The sequence below is a fragment of the Oratosquilla oratoria genome, chromosome 42 (genome assembly GCF_046742065.1).
Source record: "Oratosquilla oratoria isolate Oo_2021 chromosome 42, ASM4674206v1, whole genome shotgun sequence".
NCBI lineage: Eukaryota > Metazoa > Arthropoda > Malacostraca > Stomatopoda > Squillidae > Oratosquilla > Oratosquilla oratoria.
Window position 1 is genome coordinate 35,188,311 of NC_134818.1, and position 17,822 is coordinate 35,206,132.

Here is a 17,822-nt window from a genome sequence, read left to right on the forward strand (position 1 = left end):
TTCAAAGAAACTTCGACATTAGCAAAAGCTCTGGACTCATCATAAGCTCAAAAACAACAAAAAGAAAGTGGTATTTTATTTCTATGGACTTTAAATGTATCAATGTTTTCAAAATAGTTTCTTTTTGTACCATCAATTCCTGGAACATCATATTATTGTGAGAGAGTTTTTAGTTGAATGTCATCTAAATGGTGCTAAGAACAGCAAAGATGATACAAGTTTTCTGAAGGCAGCAAAAAGCCAGGGTAAATATAGTTTTAAAGATTAGAATCCTTTGATAATAAATGGCTTCTCATTCTTGTTTTTGTATTTTCATTTAGGTAAGAGAAATGTAATTTTCAGCTGCATTTAATATTGGCATCTACTATGATCTATAGCCACTTAAATCAATATCAATAAAGTTTTTATGTCCTTTATTGTAGCTTAACAGAGTTGGCAACCCTAGTTGTAAGTCTTAGTAGAAAAAAAAATATGCTCATTCTTAAGTGACATGGTGAGGGAGCGCAAGTGTGGTATGGGATATTTGTCATTTACAGTTACGTTATTCAGACCTCGGTAATCACCGCAAGGTCTCCAGGAATGTGGTTCTTTCTTAAGAATCAAATGAAGTAGAGACGCCCAAGGTGAGTTGGAACGTCGAATAATCTCTGCGTTATAAACAAATATTGGAATTCTTCCTTAGCTACCTTGAGCTTCTCACCTATCAATGGTCTCGCCTTAAATAAAACAGGAGGGAAATCACCAGCATCTATTCTATGATATATAGTGCCTTCCAGTTGTTGACTCTTTGAAACCTGCATTGGTGCGGTGAGTACGGGGAATTCCGAAAGAAGAGCAATGGCTCTTGAATCAATATCCCCATAATGCACCGCGTGTAATAAGGTAGTGACATCGGAAGTCTTAAGGGGAATGGTACATCCAGTGGACGGGTCAAGTAGATATCCGTTCTTACAATCTATAATGAGGGATTTGGTTATCAAGAAATATGTTCCAAGGATAGGGCGGACGGCATCATCAACGACAAAGGACCATGGAAAAGAACGTCTGATACGTTGAATTCCAAGTTCCACGTCGATTTCGCCGTACGTGCGAATTCGCGTACCTGAAGCATTCGTAAGAGGAACTACCGTCGGTCTGAGATGGTGAGACAAATTTGAGTCATAAGGTAACAGTGACATTTGGGAACCGATATCGATGAGGAATTCGTAGTTCTTAAAACCTATTAAGGCACTTATAACAAGTGGCAGTCCTGCGGTTCCAAGAGATACTTCTACAGACTGCTAACCGAGCTTCCCGACGTTCTAGGCTGAGGGCCTGGGGACTGGGGGCGTGAATTAGGGTGTGAATTGGGGAGCGAGCTGGGCAGAATGTTACCACAAGTGGAAGACAATATACACCACGTTTTGCATGATCTAGTCCTGTTGCCGTAGAAGATGTGGTAGCGGCACTTTCGCTGCCGTTGACCTTCGTAAAATGGGGTTAACCCCACTGAAGAGTTAGTAGAAGCGAAACCACTGGTAGTGGAGTTACCACTGCGGAACACAGGCGTACTATCACTATGCGGAACCCTTGGCACAGGCTTGTTCACTGATGAAACACTTATACCTTTGTTCCTGTGGCCATGAGCCATGTGTGTCTGGGCGACACGGGCCACTTCATCCAGGAGATCAGCGTTCGTTACGAGAAGAGGTCTAATATCACTTGGCACGGCTCGTAGAATTTTCAGGCGTATGAAATCATCGTCGACTCCGAGTTGTTTGCCAATGTTACGGAGTTCCCTTAGGAAGGTCATCGGCTTGTCATATATGATGTTGTTCTGGTGTACCAAGGCATCGAACAATTCTGGCGTTGACCTGGTAAGGACGTCAATGAGCGCTTGCTTTATTCACCCGTAATCTCCGGGGTTCACGACATCGTCGTCGCGCTGGTTGAGCACTTGAATGGGCAGATCGGCCAAGACATGGCTGAACTTGGTGAGGGGGACAGTTGGTGACTCCTCGTCGAACTGTTGAGGGCGAATAGCGACGGCGCCAGCAACAGGGAATGAAGTCGAAAACGAATGCGGGGGCATGGTGGAAGAGGAGACTGCCGCTGCTGCTGCTGCTGTCGATGAAGTGGGCGCAGCGATTGGCCGCTGCGTAGGGGCAGTCATGGCGTCATTGTCAGACATTCTTCAGGATTTAGGTAGGCAGTCTAAGGTTCGTAGAGTTGTCTGGTCGCGTGTAGATCCGTCGGTAACGATATCGCGCTCTTCGATTAGAATATGAATTTATTTGCACACTTTGAAGTCACGCAAAGTGCGTGGTTACCCGCGCGTGTCAAAGTCACTCATAATGCACAGTTTAATTGTATGTATATGCACTTAACCACGTCAAAACGATCACTATGACACACTGGTCACTCCACCGATTGCTGCGATATCACGGAGTTTATTTCGTAGATCTACACACTACCAGACCTAAGTACATTCTGCCCTCAGGCGTAAGCTGGGAGCCTGGCACAGGGTAGGGGCATGACCTCTGACCCACTTCTCGCACTCTGTTGCCAGGTGGAACTTGTAGGTAGAACAATATAGACACACACACACACACACACACACACACACACACACACACACACACACACACACACACACACACACATATATATATATATATATATATATTATATGTATATATATATAGATATACATATATATACATATATATATGTATATATATATATATATATATATATATATATATATGTATATATATATATATATATATATGACGTAAGCGGAGTAGGAAACACAGGAGTCTTAGTCTTGAGTTTATTCAAGACTTCTGTGTTTCCTACTCCGCTTACGTCAACCTGTCAGAATGTCTCAGCATATATATATATATATATATATATATATATATATATATATATATATATATATATATACATATATATATATATATATACACATGCATATGTATGTGTGTGTGTGTCTGTGTATTTACCTAGTTGTACTGACGTGTAAACACACACACACACACACACACACACATATATATATATACCTGTATATATATATATATATATATATATTATATATATATATATTTATATATATATGTATATATATATATATTATACATATATATTTTATATATATATATATATATATATATATATATATATATATATATATATATATATATATATATATATATATTGTCACGGCGTGGCGAAGGAAAGGAGAAATTTTTTAAATGAGAATGGCAAAAGGACGCCTCTCGTCAAGAATCGACAGTCATAATCCTCAAATCCCTATCCACTCGTGTCCAGGTTCTTTTAAAGAGGGGTAAGTTTTTAAGTTTTATTACAACAACAAGTAAATCAAATAAACAAACCCCAATATTATACACATATCACTTTTAAAACTATCACACTTTTTGGTCATAAAATTAAGATTGAAGTAGTATTAAAAAAAAAAAAAATCACGCGAGATATAACCCGAATAGAAATATTTGAATACAAAACAGTATACAAAACTTATCAAGACAGAGGTAACTAAAACACCACATACGGGCAAGAAAAGGACAAGCCAGAAAGACTCTCCTACATTCTAATTTCCCCAAAATGTAAACTAAGAAAATGGTAAAAACCCCGAAATTAAAATGACACGTAAGTAAAAAAAATAATAATAATAAAAAGGGTGGAAAGAAAAACAGAGATGAACTAAAGTCTAATCGACACGTTCACTCCAATAAATAGAACCTATTCCAAAAAGGCATTCAAACCACGGGAAATAGGAAATCGCCCACGAGAAAAGATTGATAAGACAAAAGCCTAAGAATTGACACGTCTAAAATCTAATCTAACTTAATTAACCCAAAAAGGAAATTTCCACAGGGTTAAGAAAAAGGACTCTGGCAAAAAGCCTACCGACACACCAGGTCCACAATTTTATATCTCCAAAGGGGATCCTACACCTCGTTGCAGAGAAGAAAAATGAAAAAGCCACGAAACAAGAAGGTTCCTACTTTTAAAGGCGCCATGACCTGAGGTGGTCATGACTGCCATAATAGACCGAAGAGGAAGATTTTCCATATTCTATTTGAATACGGCATAGAAAAATCCCATATACAAGAACCTTTAGAGAACCCACACAAACATATATGCAAATACATACATACAAAATAAATCTTAATTCTAACATAATAAAAATAAGTATATAATATACAATTGTATGGCAACTCATCGATATATGTGACCCAGCCAGTCAGCCGGGCGATTGAGTGTTGCCATACGCGGTCAAATTAAGATTACAAAAAGAATTAAAAATGTCAAGACTCATACGGAGCAGCGTATGTCTTGACAAAAAGGATACCGATTACAGAAATACAAAAGGAATGCACAAACGACCAGTTACAAGTAATCTGGTCACACACAGAGAAAGAAAGAACATTCCACATTAAAATATAAAGAAAAATAAAACACACAACCTGGTAATATGTGCCGCGACGTCAACGTCCCCTGGTCTTGATCTAAGCGCAAGGGGATTAACTAAGATCTGACCTACTGTGGGTCAACTTGGCCAGGTGTGTGAGGGGTGGGGTGAAAGTACGTGCATGGCCGACCGCGTGCGACCACCACACCACGAAAGAAAACACGTGACCCTTAGAGATACGTGACACATCCCCACCGAGAAAAAAAAAATTGTACTTGCACAATTTTTACTAAATTAAATTTCTTGCGGAAGTCAAAGCACAACTACTGGCTACCGTCTGACAAAAGCAAATATGGGTGAACAACACTCATTCGCACATGACGAATGAGACCCACCTTGCAAAAAGAAGAAGAAAAAAAAACAAAGACTTCTGCTCCAAACAAAGAGGCGCTTAATGAGGATGCACTATACGAGAACTCCACCGAGATAACGTCACCATCACCAAAGTCGTAGGCTACCGAGATGGCCGGCCCCACAGTCTGTCTTCGAACCCCTGGGAAGGAACTTACCCTTTACAACGAGCGGTTTTTTGTCTCCGCCCGACGCTCAGGTGCCCCCCACTTCCGACTCCAGCGGCGGTTTTCTCAGACCAGACACCCAACAGAAAAATTAGGCAGGAGGCCGTCCTCGGGTGTGCTCGCCGGGCCCGTTGAGGCAAACAGGAAACCCCGTTAAGGCTCCTCAGAGACACTCTCGTTGTAGCCTTTTGACACGTGAAGTGACCTAGCCACTGTCTGCGGCCCCTATCTGGTGTTGCAACTACGTAGTTGGCAACCCTCACCCCTTAAACAGAAAACGGGTACAGGACATGGCCTGCAAAAGCGTCCCTTAAAAAGGCAGAAGGGCCAAAACTAAAATGACTTCCTGTCAAACCGGTGCTTGTGCACGGGACAGAGACTCGTCCAGGTGTTCTGCATTGACTTTCCAACACAAAACACATATATATCATTATATAAAACAAACTCCTAACCATACCAAAAAAATAAATAAATAAACCCTAGGCCACTAAAACAGACCCAAAAATTAAAACACAGTGTCGAGCACTACACCAAGAGTTCCACTAGCACTCTACGAAAGCTGCCTTGCACAAAACAGACTGCATCGTCTGGTGCATCTTTACGCCTCTCCCACTTCTCCAAAGCAGCAACAAAGAAAAATGAGGATTCCCGTCCACTGGCACACGGAACGGTTCCTTTAAACGTCTGTTCACTTCACCTGGGCTGGGCCTGTTGGGAGGTCCCACAATGTCCATCGCTATGGTGGAGAATATTTCCGGATTCTCTCGATTGTCGAGAGATCCGGCTGTTTGGTCCGCGACCTTCCGACTTCGCCGAGAGAGGGCGTTGCTTCGCCTCTCGAAGGTCTCGCGGACGCCTGAATGGCCCGCAAAGCGTCCGTCGATGGCCACTTTCAAGATGGCCCTCCGGTGAGGAGAGGGGACAATCAGCTGTTCCACAGCTTCCCAAGGATCCTCGTCCTTGGAAAAGGTTGACGGTAATTTCCGTCCACACGACTTCTCGCCTCGTGGGTGAGACGATGTCTGTCTCTCCTCCTGCTCCTTCTCGTGGGATGCAATGGTCAGCTCCTCGTCCTCCGTCTGGGCTGCAATCGGCTTCGGTCCCTCTGCAACGGACTCCTGTTTTCCTGAAAAGGACTTATCTGGGGGAGGACTAACAAAAGAAAAATCATTGCTTTGAGAGAAAAGAGAGGTGAGGTCTATTACCTCATCATCAGGCTGGGTAAATAGCAGGGAAATGTCACGAATGACATCGTCGGGCTCGCCGCCCGCGTTCCCTATAGCGGGGTTAAGTGACTCGGGGGGTGGGGGTGAAATGGTCATTGGACGGGTGACAGAAGACAAAGGTAAAGACAGAGGGATGGCTTCTACTGTGGCTAAATCTGGGGAACCTTCAGGCATCACCTGCAAACTCGGAGGGGGGTTCTGCCCCATTTCCCTACCGCTTAAATTTTCCCCTAAATCCACACCAAAGCACTGAGTTTGAAGCTCAGGCAAAACACCTTCCGCCTTCCCCTTAAAACTCTGTGTCCAATTTCACCTCAACCAGGGGGGCACTGTCCCGATCCTTGATGACGTCAACACTCTCCACAATCTCCTCTCCTACAAAAACAGCACGACTGGGGATTTGTGGTGCCCCTGAATCGTGCAAAACTGTGACGGGTTCCGATTCCTCATCAACAGTAACACTCAGACAAAAAGATCTGGTGACCTACGTCTGGTACAGGCTCAGACTTCTTTGCCTGCATCTCCCGCTCCCACTCCGACAACTTCCTTAACCCACAATCATCTACCTTGTGACCCCTTAACTCACAATAAGAACAAAGTGGGAACCTAGAAGGATACCTACACCCTACATATTCTCCTAACTGTTTCTGCTTTTCAATTATCTCACCTAGGATACGGAACATTTCACTACTTCTTTCTGGCTTTTCCATTTCTGTACCGTTCCAAGAAATCACCATATCAAAATGCTATTAACCCTTAACAGGTAAAGGTCTTTTTGACAAACGATTCAGGTAAAGCGGGGTCTGACAGACCCCAAACACAAAAAATAAAAATAAAATACTTTTACTGCATTTATTTACATAGAAATCAAAACATATGTACTTCAACTTATGTTCTTCCATTTACATGCTTAAAAGTGACTATAATTGTTAGACATATATTTTAATGAAAATTACAAAAAAAATTATGAAAAATAAGATATTGTTGACTTCAGAGGGTGCTTGACTGAAAACATGAAGCGGTTGGTCATCATCATTTTGTAGAGACCAATGTCCCAACTATCTTTAAGGAAAAGCAGAGCTACAACAAATGAATAATAAATGTGTTTCATAAACCATGAAATCTGAAGAAAAAAAACGAGGTGATTATTTTGACTTTGACCAATTTTACGCAAAAATTATGGACTGGTTTTAATTAAATTTTCAGGGAAGGTTGATACTAGGTCCAGCAAACAATCTATAAGTTTTAATGGTATCTAAGTTTATTATTTATAAGTTTTTATGGCTCCAAGCACTCCTACCCTGACTCAGCAAAACCCCATCCTTCGTTGACGGAAGTTTGTGGTCTCAGAGGGTTTTGAGTTTTCTTGAGAGGACATGAGTCGAGCAATTCATACACAATGCTAATGATAATGAAGAACATATTTTATTGGATATACTGAAAGTGGAATTTGTGATACTGAAGAATCTAATTGCAGTCATCGCAGATGGGGGTTGAATGGTCCTGACACACTTGTCTTTTGCAGTGTAGGCAGTAGTTCTTGGTCTTCCTGTCAGACTTCTGGTCACACAAGGCACATCGCTTTCTCATAGAAGAGGTATTCGCTTGCTGATGGCGCATGTTCAAGCCAAAGACCATTCTGATGGTCATCAAAGTACTTTTGTGCATCCCCTTGAAGTTCATCCTCTCCTCTGCCCATGGCCGTATCATCTCTTCTGCCAGCTCAATCAGATACTTCCGGCGTGATGAAAGTTCCGCCTGTCCATCACGTTTCCTCATTTCATTGCAGGTGATATAGGAGTTGACACCGGCGGCGTTGACCAGTCCGTACATTATGCACAAGGCCACCGTTTGGTTATTCGGCTGCACGTATATCAGGCACACATTTGATCAAACGCGTCAACCCCTCCCTTTGTGTTGTTATAATACAAGATGATTTCTGGCTTCCCACAGTCATCCATAACAGGTTGTTGGTGCATTGAAGAGATCAACTGCACAAATTTTTTCTTCTTGTCAGGTAAATGTGACACAAGTGCCATGGTTATGTCAAAGAGGAAAGCCGTGCACACTTTTCTGATGACCGTCTTGTCTGTCATCAGAGCTGGTACTTGTGGCTTCTTGTCCCTCAGTGTGCCTACATATGTGAGCCCATAATTTTTCAAAAGATCTTGTACAAGGGGGATAGATGAGAACCAGATGCATGTGTGGGAATAGAGTGGCTGAGGTGTCCTAAAATGTGGCGAGATGTCACATCTTATGATGATATGAGAATAGTGTGAGAAGAAACATATTATCAACAGAACAGAAAATATCAAACATTTATATGTGATACAAATTAAATTTGAACTAAAAGAGGGGAAGGATGAAATAAATTACAGCTGTATGTGTGGGAATAGAGTGACTGAGGTGTCCTAAAATGTGGCGAGATGTCACATTTTATGATGATATGAGAATAGTGTGATCTTGTTGTGAGAAGAAACATATTAACAGAACAGAAAATATTAAGCATTCATATGTGATACAAAATACGTGATACAAATTAAATTTGAACAAAAGAGGGAAGGATAAATCAATCAAATAAAATGTGGCGGAATGTCATGCTTTATGATAATATGAGTAGGCTATAGTGTGACCATGATATGAAAAGAAACTCACATTACTAGAACAGAAATTAAACATTGTGATAAAAATTAATGTAATCAAAAGAGGGAAAATGGAATAAATTAAATAAATAAATCAAATAAATTAAATAAATTAAATAAATTAAATAGATAAATAAAATCAAACTCGGATGTATGTTTTTCTGTTGATAAAAAAGAAGAAATTATTATTTACCCATAAGTATAAATGATAAAACATTTATATGACATGAACAAACCTCAGGTAAAGTGGGGTCTGACAAACCCCACGCTACTCACACCTCAGGTAAAGTGGGGTCTGACTGACCCCACGGTACTCACACCTCAGGTAAAGTGGGGTCAGATGGGCTCAAAAGCTCTATAAAGTTTATATAGAGCAAGATTCAGGAATAACCCTATCACCCCATTAAACTACTCCACTGATCAAGAAGGTATATGGGAGTACATATCTGTATGTAATATATTAGTATATCAAAATTAAAAAACAAAAAAGTATGGGGTCTGTCTGACCCCACTTTACCTGTTAAGGGTTAAAAATCGGGTTAACAAAAATCTCACGTGAATCCTGGCAAGGTCGCCACTGTCACGGTTTGGAAGATGGAAGGAGAAAAATTTAAAATTAGAATAGCAAAAGGACGCCTCTCGTCAAGAATCGACAGTTATAATCCTCAAACCCCTATCCACTCGTGTCCAGGTTCTTTTAAAGAGGGGTAATTTTTTAAGTTTTATTACAAGTAAACCAAATAAACAAACCCCAATATTATACACATATCACTTTTAAAACTATCACACTTTTTGGTCATGAAATTAAGATTGAAGTAGTATTAAAAATAAAAAATAAAAATGAAATTCACGCGAGATATAACCCGAATAGAAATATTTGAATACAAAACTGTATACAAAACTTATCAAGACAAAGGTAGAAAAAAATAATAGCACTTTAACGAAATTCAAAAGGTAACTAAAACATCACATACGGGCCAGAAAAGGACAAGCCAGAAAGACCCTCCTACATTCTAATTTCCCCAAAATGAGACCTAAGAAAATGGTAAAACCCCCGAAATAAAAATGACACGTAAGTAAAAAAAAAAAAAAGGTAAAATAAAAAGGGTGGAAAGAAAAACAGAGATGAACAAAAGTCTAATCGACACGTTCACTCGAATAAATAGAACCTATTCCAAAAAGATATTCAAACCACGGTAAATAGGAAACAAAAAATAGGTCGCCCACGAGAAAAGATTGATAAGACACGCCTAAGAATTGACACGTCTAAAATCTAATCTAACTTAACCCAAAAAGGAAATTTCCAGGGTTAAGAAAAAGGACTCTGGCAAAAGCCTACCGACACACCAGGTCTACAATTTTATATCTCCAAAGGGGATCCTACACCTCACACACTAAAGATTACTTACCATACTACCTAAGTGCCTTGTACACCTTAGGTGACGGGGGGAAATGTCTCCCTCGAGGAGACGAGAGCGATCTGCCTCGTTGCAGAGAAGAAAAATTAAAAAGCCACGAAACAAGAAGGTTCCTACTTTTAAAGGCGCCATGACTACCATAATAGACCGAAGAGGAAGATTTTCCATATTCTATTTGAATACGACATAGAAAAATCCCATATACAAGAACCTTTAGAGAACCCACACAAACATATATGCAAATACATGTTGAAAGTTATGGGTATTATATAAACGCTTAGAAAAGTACTTAACTGTTTATTGTTCTTGAAAGGCACAATGCACATGACACGATTAAGTTTATATTCAGACAAAAATGTACACGACAACCTCTCCACACTGTGGCTTCACAAAGACTGACTTGGAGAAGCGTAATGTTTCCCTTAGCGCGGGAAATCTCTCAGGCCTAGCAACTGAACTTTCTTATACATGCAAATTAAGTATAGGTTATACAATAAATCAAATGACAAAATTCTTACTATACATTGCATTATACATTCAATCAAAAACAACACAAGATGCACAATAACAAATATTCATATTTCAACACTCTTTCTCAGATTGTATTGTTTTTGTAAATTCTATTCATTCACTTTTAGTTCAGTCATTCCCATACCTTTTCTAAATTTTTTAAACTTATCCACGGGGAGTGCCTTGGTTAATATATCAGCCAACATATTATCACTTGGACAATATTTCACACCAATGATTTTGTTATTGATCAACTCTCTCACAAAATGAAACTTTATATCAATATGTTTAGTACGAGAATGATCTTTCTGATTCTTCGCAAGGACTATAGCAGACTGATTATCCTCAAAGATAGTTATAGGACTTTGACAATCGTGTTTCAAGTCCGTTAGCAAAGATTTAAGCCAAACAGCTTCCTGTGCTGCACCAGATAGTGCTACAGGAATGGAAATATCAACTTTTTCAACTGAAGCAGAATCAACATTAGCACACTCCTTCTCAAGAAAATACATTTGAGATTCATTGAAAATTACATCCCTGCTGTAAATTATTTTCTTACTAGTTACATCATACAATCTGTAACCTTTAGTAGTAGATCCATATCCTAACATAACACAACGCTTAGATTTAGAATCTAATTTAGATCTTTCATCTTTAGGTACATGAACATATGATACACATCCAAAAATTCTTAAATGTTCAACATTAGGTTTTCTGCCATTAAGAGCTTCATATGGTGTCATGTCTGTTAGAGCAGCTGTTGGACACCTATTTCTAATATAGACTGCTGTACTTAGAGCTTCAGCCCAAAATGACTTAGGTAAATTTGAATCTGATAGCATTGCTCTTACGGTTTCAACCAGGGTACGATTTTTCCTTTCTGCAACACCATTCTGTTCGGGAGTTTTAGGTACAATAGTTTCATGACGTATTCCCTCCTTCTTAAGATAATTTTGGAACTCATTGGAGGTATACTCTCCCCCGTTATCTGATCTCACAATTTTGATTTTAGCATCATATTGTTTCTCAACCAATGTCTTCCACTCTACAAATTTGTTGAAAACATCGCTCTTATTTGTCAAAATGCACACCCATGTATACCTAGAAGCATCATCTATGAAGGTCAGAAAGTAATTACCATTACCCAAAGAACTAGGGTTAAGCTTCCCACATACATCAGTATGTATTAATTCAAACAATTTTCTATTTCTGTCCTTCAGTGATGGTCGAAATGGTTGTCTATGATTCTTACCATCAACACAGCTTTCACAAAAAATAGAGTCACTTCTAAGAGAACTGTTGACACCATTTATCAAATCTTTCCTAACTAATTTACAAAGGTTATCAATGCCAAGGTGGCCTAACCTGCGATGCCATAACATCTCTTTTGACTGTGCAACAAGTGCAGAATTGGAGACAGAGTCAAGTGTCGTTGCAGCTGCAATATCACTTACATATTCTAGAAAATACAAATTCCCTACTAAATTTGCAACAGCCAACAACTCATTTTCTTGGTTGAAAATTTCACATTTACCTCCATGGAAATTTACAGTTACATCATTCTTAACCATCTTAGGTACTGACATCAAATTATAAGTTAAATCAGGAATCAAGAGAACATCTTTTAGAGTACAATTAGTTATTTCATCATTAGGTAGTTTCAATTTAATGCAAACATCACCTACTCCATAAGCTTTCAATGCTCTACCATCTCCTACTTCAACAAACAAAGGTATTTCTAGTGTCTCATAACTTGAAAAAAGTTCCTTTTTATGGGACATATGTTGCGTAGCACCTGAATCAATTACCCAACTGCCTGCTTTGACTACAGTATTTATAGATAAAGCACAAGCAACCAATGCTATTTCTTTTTCATCCTTTTTATTTCCCACTGCACAATTCACTTTTTCATTTTTACACTTCTTCAAATAAACCCAACAATTTTTCTTGACGTGCCCCATCTTTTTGCACTCAAAACACTGTATCTTTCTATATGACTTTGTTTTATTAACAACAAGTGCACTGTTATTGTTTGTTGACTTCATAAGACTACACTTACTTTCTTCGTGTAGAAGACGTTCCGTCACAGTTTCCCACTTTGGAAAATTTTCCGAAGCCTCTAGTGCTGTTACAAGCACTGAATAACTGTCAGGCAATGACGATAACAATATAATAACCTTGTCTTCCTCGTTAACGGCGTCGCCAACCACTGCGAGTTCATCAAATAGTTCTACGAACTTCTTCAAATGTTCCTGCATACTGTCTTCCTGGCGTAATTTCATGTTGTACAACCGTTTCTTGAGTCTTAGTTTATTTGACCAGGTTTTCTTTTGAAAAGTGTCCTCCAGTAGTTTCCACACAGCACCTGGATCAGTTGGATCCCCAACCAAATAAAGAAGGTTTTGGTCAATAGCCAATACAATAAAAGCCAACGCCCTGGCATTTTTCTTATTGTATTTTTCCAGTTCCCCTTCCTCTGTCGGTACTGTTTCTGAGCCATTTACTATACCGAACATATCCTCTTTAATCAAGTGCATCTTCATCTGCAACTTCCACGTAGGATAGTTCTTATCATTCAACAATGTGAGGTTGATTGTACTACGATCCATTTTGTCAGTCTGTGTCACACAAATGAAATGCAACGTAATAAACACTTACGTTCACTCTTGTTCACGTGCCTACACCGCCATGCTCGATTCAATCACTATTCGCTGTGACGCAGTGTAATTTCTAAGCACACAAAATAACGTGTCCTGGGCCCATAACCTATGTTGAAAGTTATGGGTATTATATAAACGCTTAGAAAAGTACTTAACTGTTTATTGTTCTTGAAAGGCACAATGCACATGACACGATTAAGTTTATATTCAGACAAAAATGTACACGACAACCTCTCCACACTGTGGCTTCACAAAGACTGACTTGGAGAAGCGTAATGTTTCCCTTAGCGCGGGAAATCTCTCAGGCCTAGCAACTAAACTTTCTTATACATGCAAATTAAGTATAGGTTATACAATAAATCAAATGACAAAATTCTTACTATACATTGCATTATACATTCAATCAAAAACAACACAAGATGCACAATAACAAATATTCATATTTCAACAATACATACATACAAAATAAATCTTAATTCTAACATAATAAAAATAAGTATATAATATACCATTGTATGGCAACTCATCGATATATGTGACCCAGCCAGTCAGCCGGGCGATTGAGTGTTGCCATACGCGGTCAAATTAAGATTACAAAAAGAATTAAAAATGTCAAGACTCATACGGAGCAGCGTATGTCTTGACAAAAAGGATACCGATTACAGAAATACAAAAGGAATGCACAAACGACCAGTTACAAGTAATCTGGTCACACACAGAGAAAGAAAGAACATTCCACATTAAAATATAAAGAAAAATAAAACACACAACCTGGTAATATGTGCCGCGACGTCAACGTCCCCTGGTCTTGATCTAAGCGCAAGGGGATTAACTAAGATCTGACCTACTGTGGGTCAACTTGGCCAGGTGTGGGGGGGGGGGGGGGTGAAAGTACGTGCATGGCCGACCGCGTGCAACCACCACACCACGAAAGAAAACACGTGACCCTTAGAGGTACGTGACAATATATATATATATATATATATACATATATATATATGTATATATATATATATATATATATATATATATGTGTGTGTGTGTGTGTGTGTGTGTGTGTGTGTGTGTGTGTGTGTGTGCGTGCCTGTGTATGTGTGTGTGTGTGTGTGTGTGTGTGTGTGTGTGTGTGTGTGTGCGTGTGCGTGTGCGTGTATATGTGTAATATATATATATGTATATGTGTGTGTGCGTGCGTGTGTGTGTGTGTGTATTCACTTTTTTCACCTTGGTCTTTTGGATCATGTGTTGGACTCGTGGTCGACAGCTATTTCCCTCCCGGAAGAGAGCTCAGAGCTCGTATGACCTATCTATGGGTAATGTTATGACCTTACACACACATATACACCCAACTCCCCGCCCACGAGAGTCAGAGTAACGACCCGAAGCGCAGCGATACCGAAATAATTTCGGCCCTGGGCAGGATTCGAACCAGGTACTGCGAGCACCACCGTACTCGACAGTCCAGCGCTCTATCAACTGCGCCACCGAGGTGGTTCGGGACGAACACTCGATATGGGGTGCAGAGGTTGCATAGATTGACGTTGCCTAGTGGTGGGGGTGGGGTCAGGACTATAGTGTGAAAGGAACTGGAGGGGATGGGGAGAGTTGGTAGGGGAAGAAAGCCTGTCAATGAAGAAGCGATCTGGCTTGGCATATCGGTCGATGAGGAAGTGTTTCGCCGACATGTGTGTGTGTGTGTGTGTGTGTGTGTGTGTGTGTGTGTGTGTGTGTGTGTGTGTGTGTGTGTGTGTGTGTGTGTGTGTGTGTGTGTGTGTGTGTGTGTGTGTGTGTGTAGGTTCGGACAAGCAAAGGAAATGAAATTCACAATAACAGTAAGACACACAAGATTTAATGAATACTAGGCTCGGAGGTCATGGACGAGGGCTCGTAGAGGGAAGGTCCGGACTGAGGGCCTCTTCAAGTGTCGTGGGCTGACAGCGAAAGGCCACAGGAGGGAAGGTCCAGGGTGAGGGCCTTCAAGTGTCGTAGGCTGAGTGCGAAGGGCCACTTGAAGCTTGGAGATGTGTCCGAGGCGACTTGCTGGAGAGAACCTTTTGTCTTGGCGAGATGTCGTCCTTTTAAAGGAGGCTGGCGGCTCAGCAAGGTTCCCGGAAAGCTTTCCTGAATTTCTGATTGGCTGCTGGCTGGAGCTGGCCGAGACATCTTACTAACTTCGGCGAGTATATAGGCCTAGATTGAGTTGTGTGACGACTAGTCTGGTTTTGACCAGCGCCGCGTCACCACAATACTCCCCCTCCCTTCTTTAGGAGCGAGCGCCGCGGAGGGTAAGGTGAGACGCAAGTGATGTGGCAGAATCGGGCCGGCCTTTTAACCACCTGACCAGAACGGGTGATTGTGCCGTCAGATGGTATCTCTGGAGAGGACGACCTGGATGATGGAGAAGTCGGCGGCAGCGTGCTGTAGGTGTGGTCGCTTTGTTGGCGAGGGGGGCCTGGCTGAGCATGGAGCTGTGGAGATATACGCTTAGGTGAAAATGGTTGCAGTGAAGGGGAGAGTGAGTTCGGGGGAAAATTGGGGTATTAGGGGCTGTGGGGAACACTTGTGGTGGGATAGGTTTGCCTGGGTGAAGGAGGAGACGGGTGCGGCGTACCGTAGGCGTGGTCGATGTCTGGCGAGGATCCTGACTGAGCCTGGCGGTGTGGGTTTGGGTGATCAGGTGGGAAGGGTTGGCCTGAAGAGACGAGTGGTGCCGGGGGGAGGGGTAGGGTCTTGAGGTTCGGGAGAAATACTCGATATGGGGTGCAGAGGTTGCATAGATTGACGTTGCCTAGTGGTGGGGGTGGGGTCAGGACCATAGTGTAAAAGGAACTGGAGGGGATGGGGAGAGTTGGTAGGGGAAGAAAGCCTATCAATTTAAAAGCGATCTGGCTTGGCATCTCGGTCGATGAGGAAGTGTTTCGCCGACCTGCTGATGACTTTGAAGGGTCCATCGTACGGGCATTGGAGAGGGGTTCGTCTGGAGTCCCGCCTGACGAAAACGTAGTCACTTGCAGCGAGGGCCGGGGGAACATGCATTGACTTTGATTGTGGCGTCCGAGGTGGCGGGAGGGCGGGTGTTGGCGAAGGTCTCCTTGATGAGTGGAGGGCGTAACGGTCGGGATCGCCAACGGCAGGGGTGGCAATCTCTCCAGGAAGGCGAAGGATTTCAGCGTACACTAGCTGAGATGGAGCCACGTCACTGTCGACCTTGGGAGTGTTGCGAATGGAGAGGAGTACTAGGGGGAGGACGACAGCCCAGTTACATGAGGGTTACTGTGCCTTGAGTGACCCCTTTAGTTGGAATCTTTCTACTAGTCCATTGTCTTGAGGGTGGTAGGCGGTAGTCCGGTTGCGGTTGATGCCAAGGAACTTGAGCATTCTGGACCAGAGATCAGATTCGAACTGGGAGCCCCTTTCGGTGATAATGGTGTGAGAGGCGCCGAATTTGGATACCCAACCGGAGAGGAAAGCACGGGCAGTTGTCTCGGCAGATATATCCGGGAGAGGGATCACCTCTGGCCACCTGGTGTACCTGTCGACGCACGTGAGCAGGTAACGCATGTCACGGGAAGGCGGAAGGGGGCCCACAATGTCCACATTGGAAGCATGCTGTGGGTGTAGGGAAACGCTGGAGTGGGGCGTGGACGTGGCGCGTGACTTTTGAAGACTGGCAGGGAAGATAGGTGCGGGTCCATTCTCTGACGTCTTTGTTGCCTGGCCAGACGACCCGATCCGTGAGGAGGCGTTGTGTTGCCCGAATACCAGGATGACTGTGGTCGTGGAACGCCGAGAACACATCCTTACGATGACAGGAAGAGATGTACGGCCGGGGTTTGCCTGTAGAGACGTCACACCACAATGGTGCAGGAGCGCTGGGGAGCTGTCGGAGCTGCAGGGAGGAGGATCCATGTAGGTGTGGGAGACGGAGTTCCTCGTCGTTACCCTGGGAGGCGATGATGCGTGCGTAGTCGACGTGGTGGTGATCAGGATGCTAGAGGTAGTCCTGGACAAGGCTTTGGCCACTTGGTTATCCTCTCCCTCGATGTACTCGATGTGAGTATCAAATTGGGACAGGAATGACATCTGCCGATAGACTCTTGGTGAGTGGTGGTTAGAGATCCTGTCCAGTGCATGGGTGAGCAGCTTGTGGTCAGTAAGGATGGTAAATGGCCATGTAGACGGTGACGAAGTTGAAGTCTCTGAGGGCGTGATTCATAAACCACTGGAACGTTTGGGCGGCATTACGCAAGCCAAACAACATCATTTTCCACTCGAAAAAGCCGAACGGAGTGACGATGGCTGTCTTCTGGATGTCCTCTGGTGCCACAGGAATCTGGTGGAACGCCCTAACAATGTCGATCTTAGAGA

General features: G+C 42.1%; 2 protein-coding genes across 2 annotated transcripts; both read right to left on the reverse strand.

Annotated features, from left to right (window-relative positions):
- Positions 1–599: 599 nt before the first annotated feature.
- On the reverse strand, positions 600–1,178 carry LOC143021615 (uncharacterized). The gene has a single exon (XM_076179217.1). The coding sequence runs from the start codon at positions 1,176–1,178 to the stop codon at positions 600–602; it is 579 nt and encodes a 192-aa protein (XP_076035332.1).
- Positions 1,179–16,328: 15,150 nt separating this feature from the next.
- LOC143021616 (uncharacterized) lies at positions 16,329–17,537 on the reverse strand. Its single transcript, XM_076179218.1, has 2 exons — positions 16,767–17,537; positions 16,329–16,661 (listed from the first exon to the last, which is right to left on the reverse strand). Exons 1-2 carry the CDS (start codon positions 17,535–17,537, stop codon positions 16,329–16,331), a joined length of 1,104 nt encoding a protein of 367 aa, XP_076035333.1.
- Between the last annotated feature and the right edge of the window lie 285 nt (positions 17,538–17,822).

Coding starts and splice junctions, on each gene's coding strand:
- LOC143021615 (XM_076179217.1), bottom strand. CDS start 1,178: ATGTCACTGTTACCTTATGACTCAAATTTGTCTCACCATCTCAGACCG.
- LOC143021616 (XM_076179218.1), bottom strand. CDS start 17,537: ATGTCATTCCTGTCCCAATTTGATACTCACATCGAGTACATCGAGGGA. Junction 16,662..16,766: donor ACCCTCAAGACAATGGACTA/GTAGAAAGATTC, acceptor AACACTCCCAAG/GTCGACAGTGACGTGGCTCC.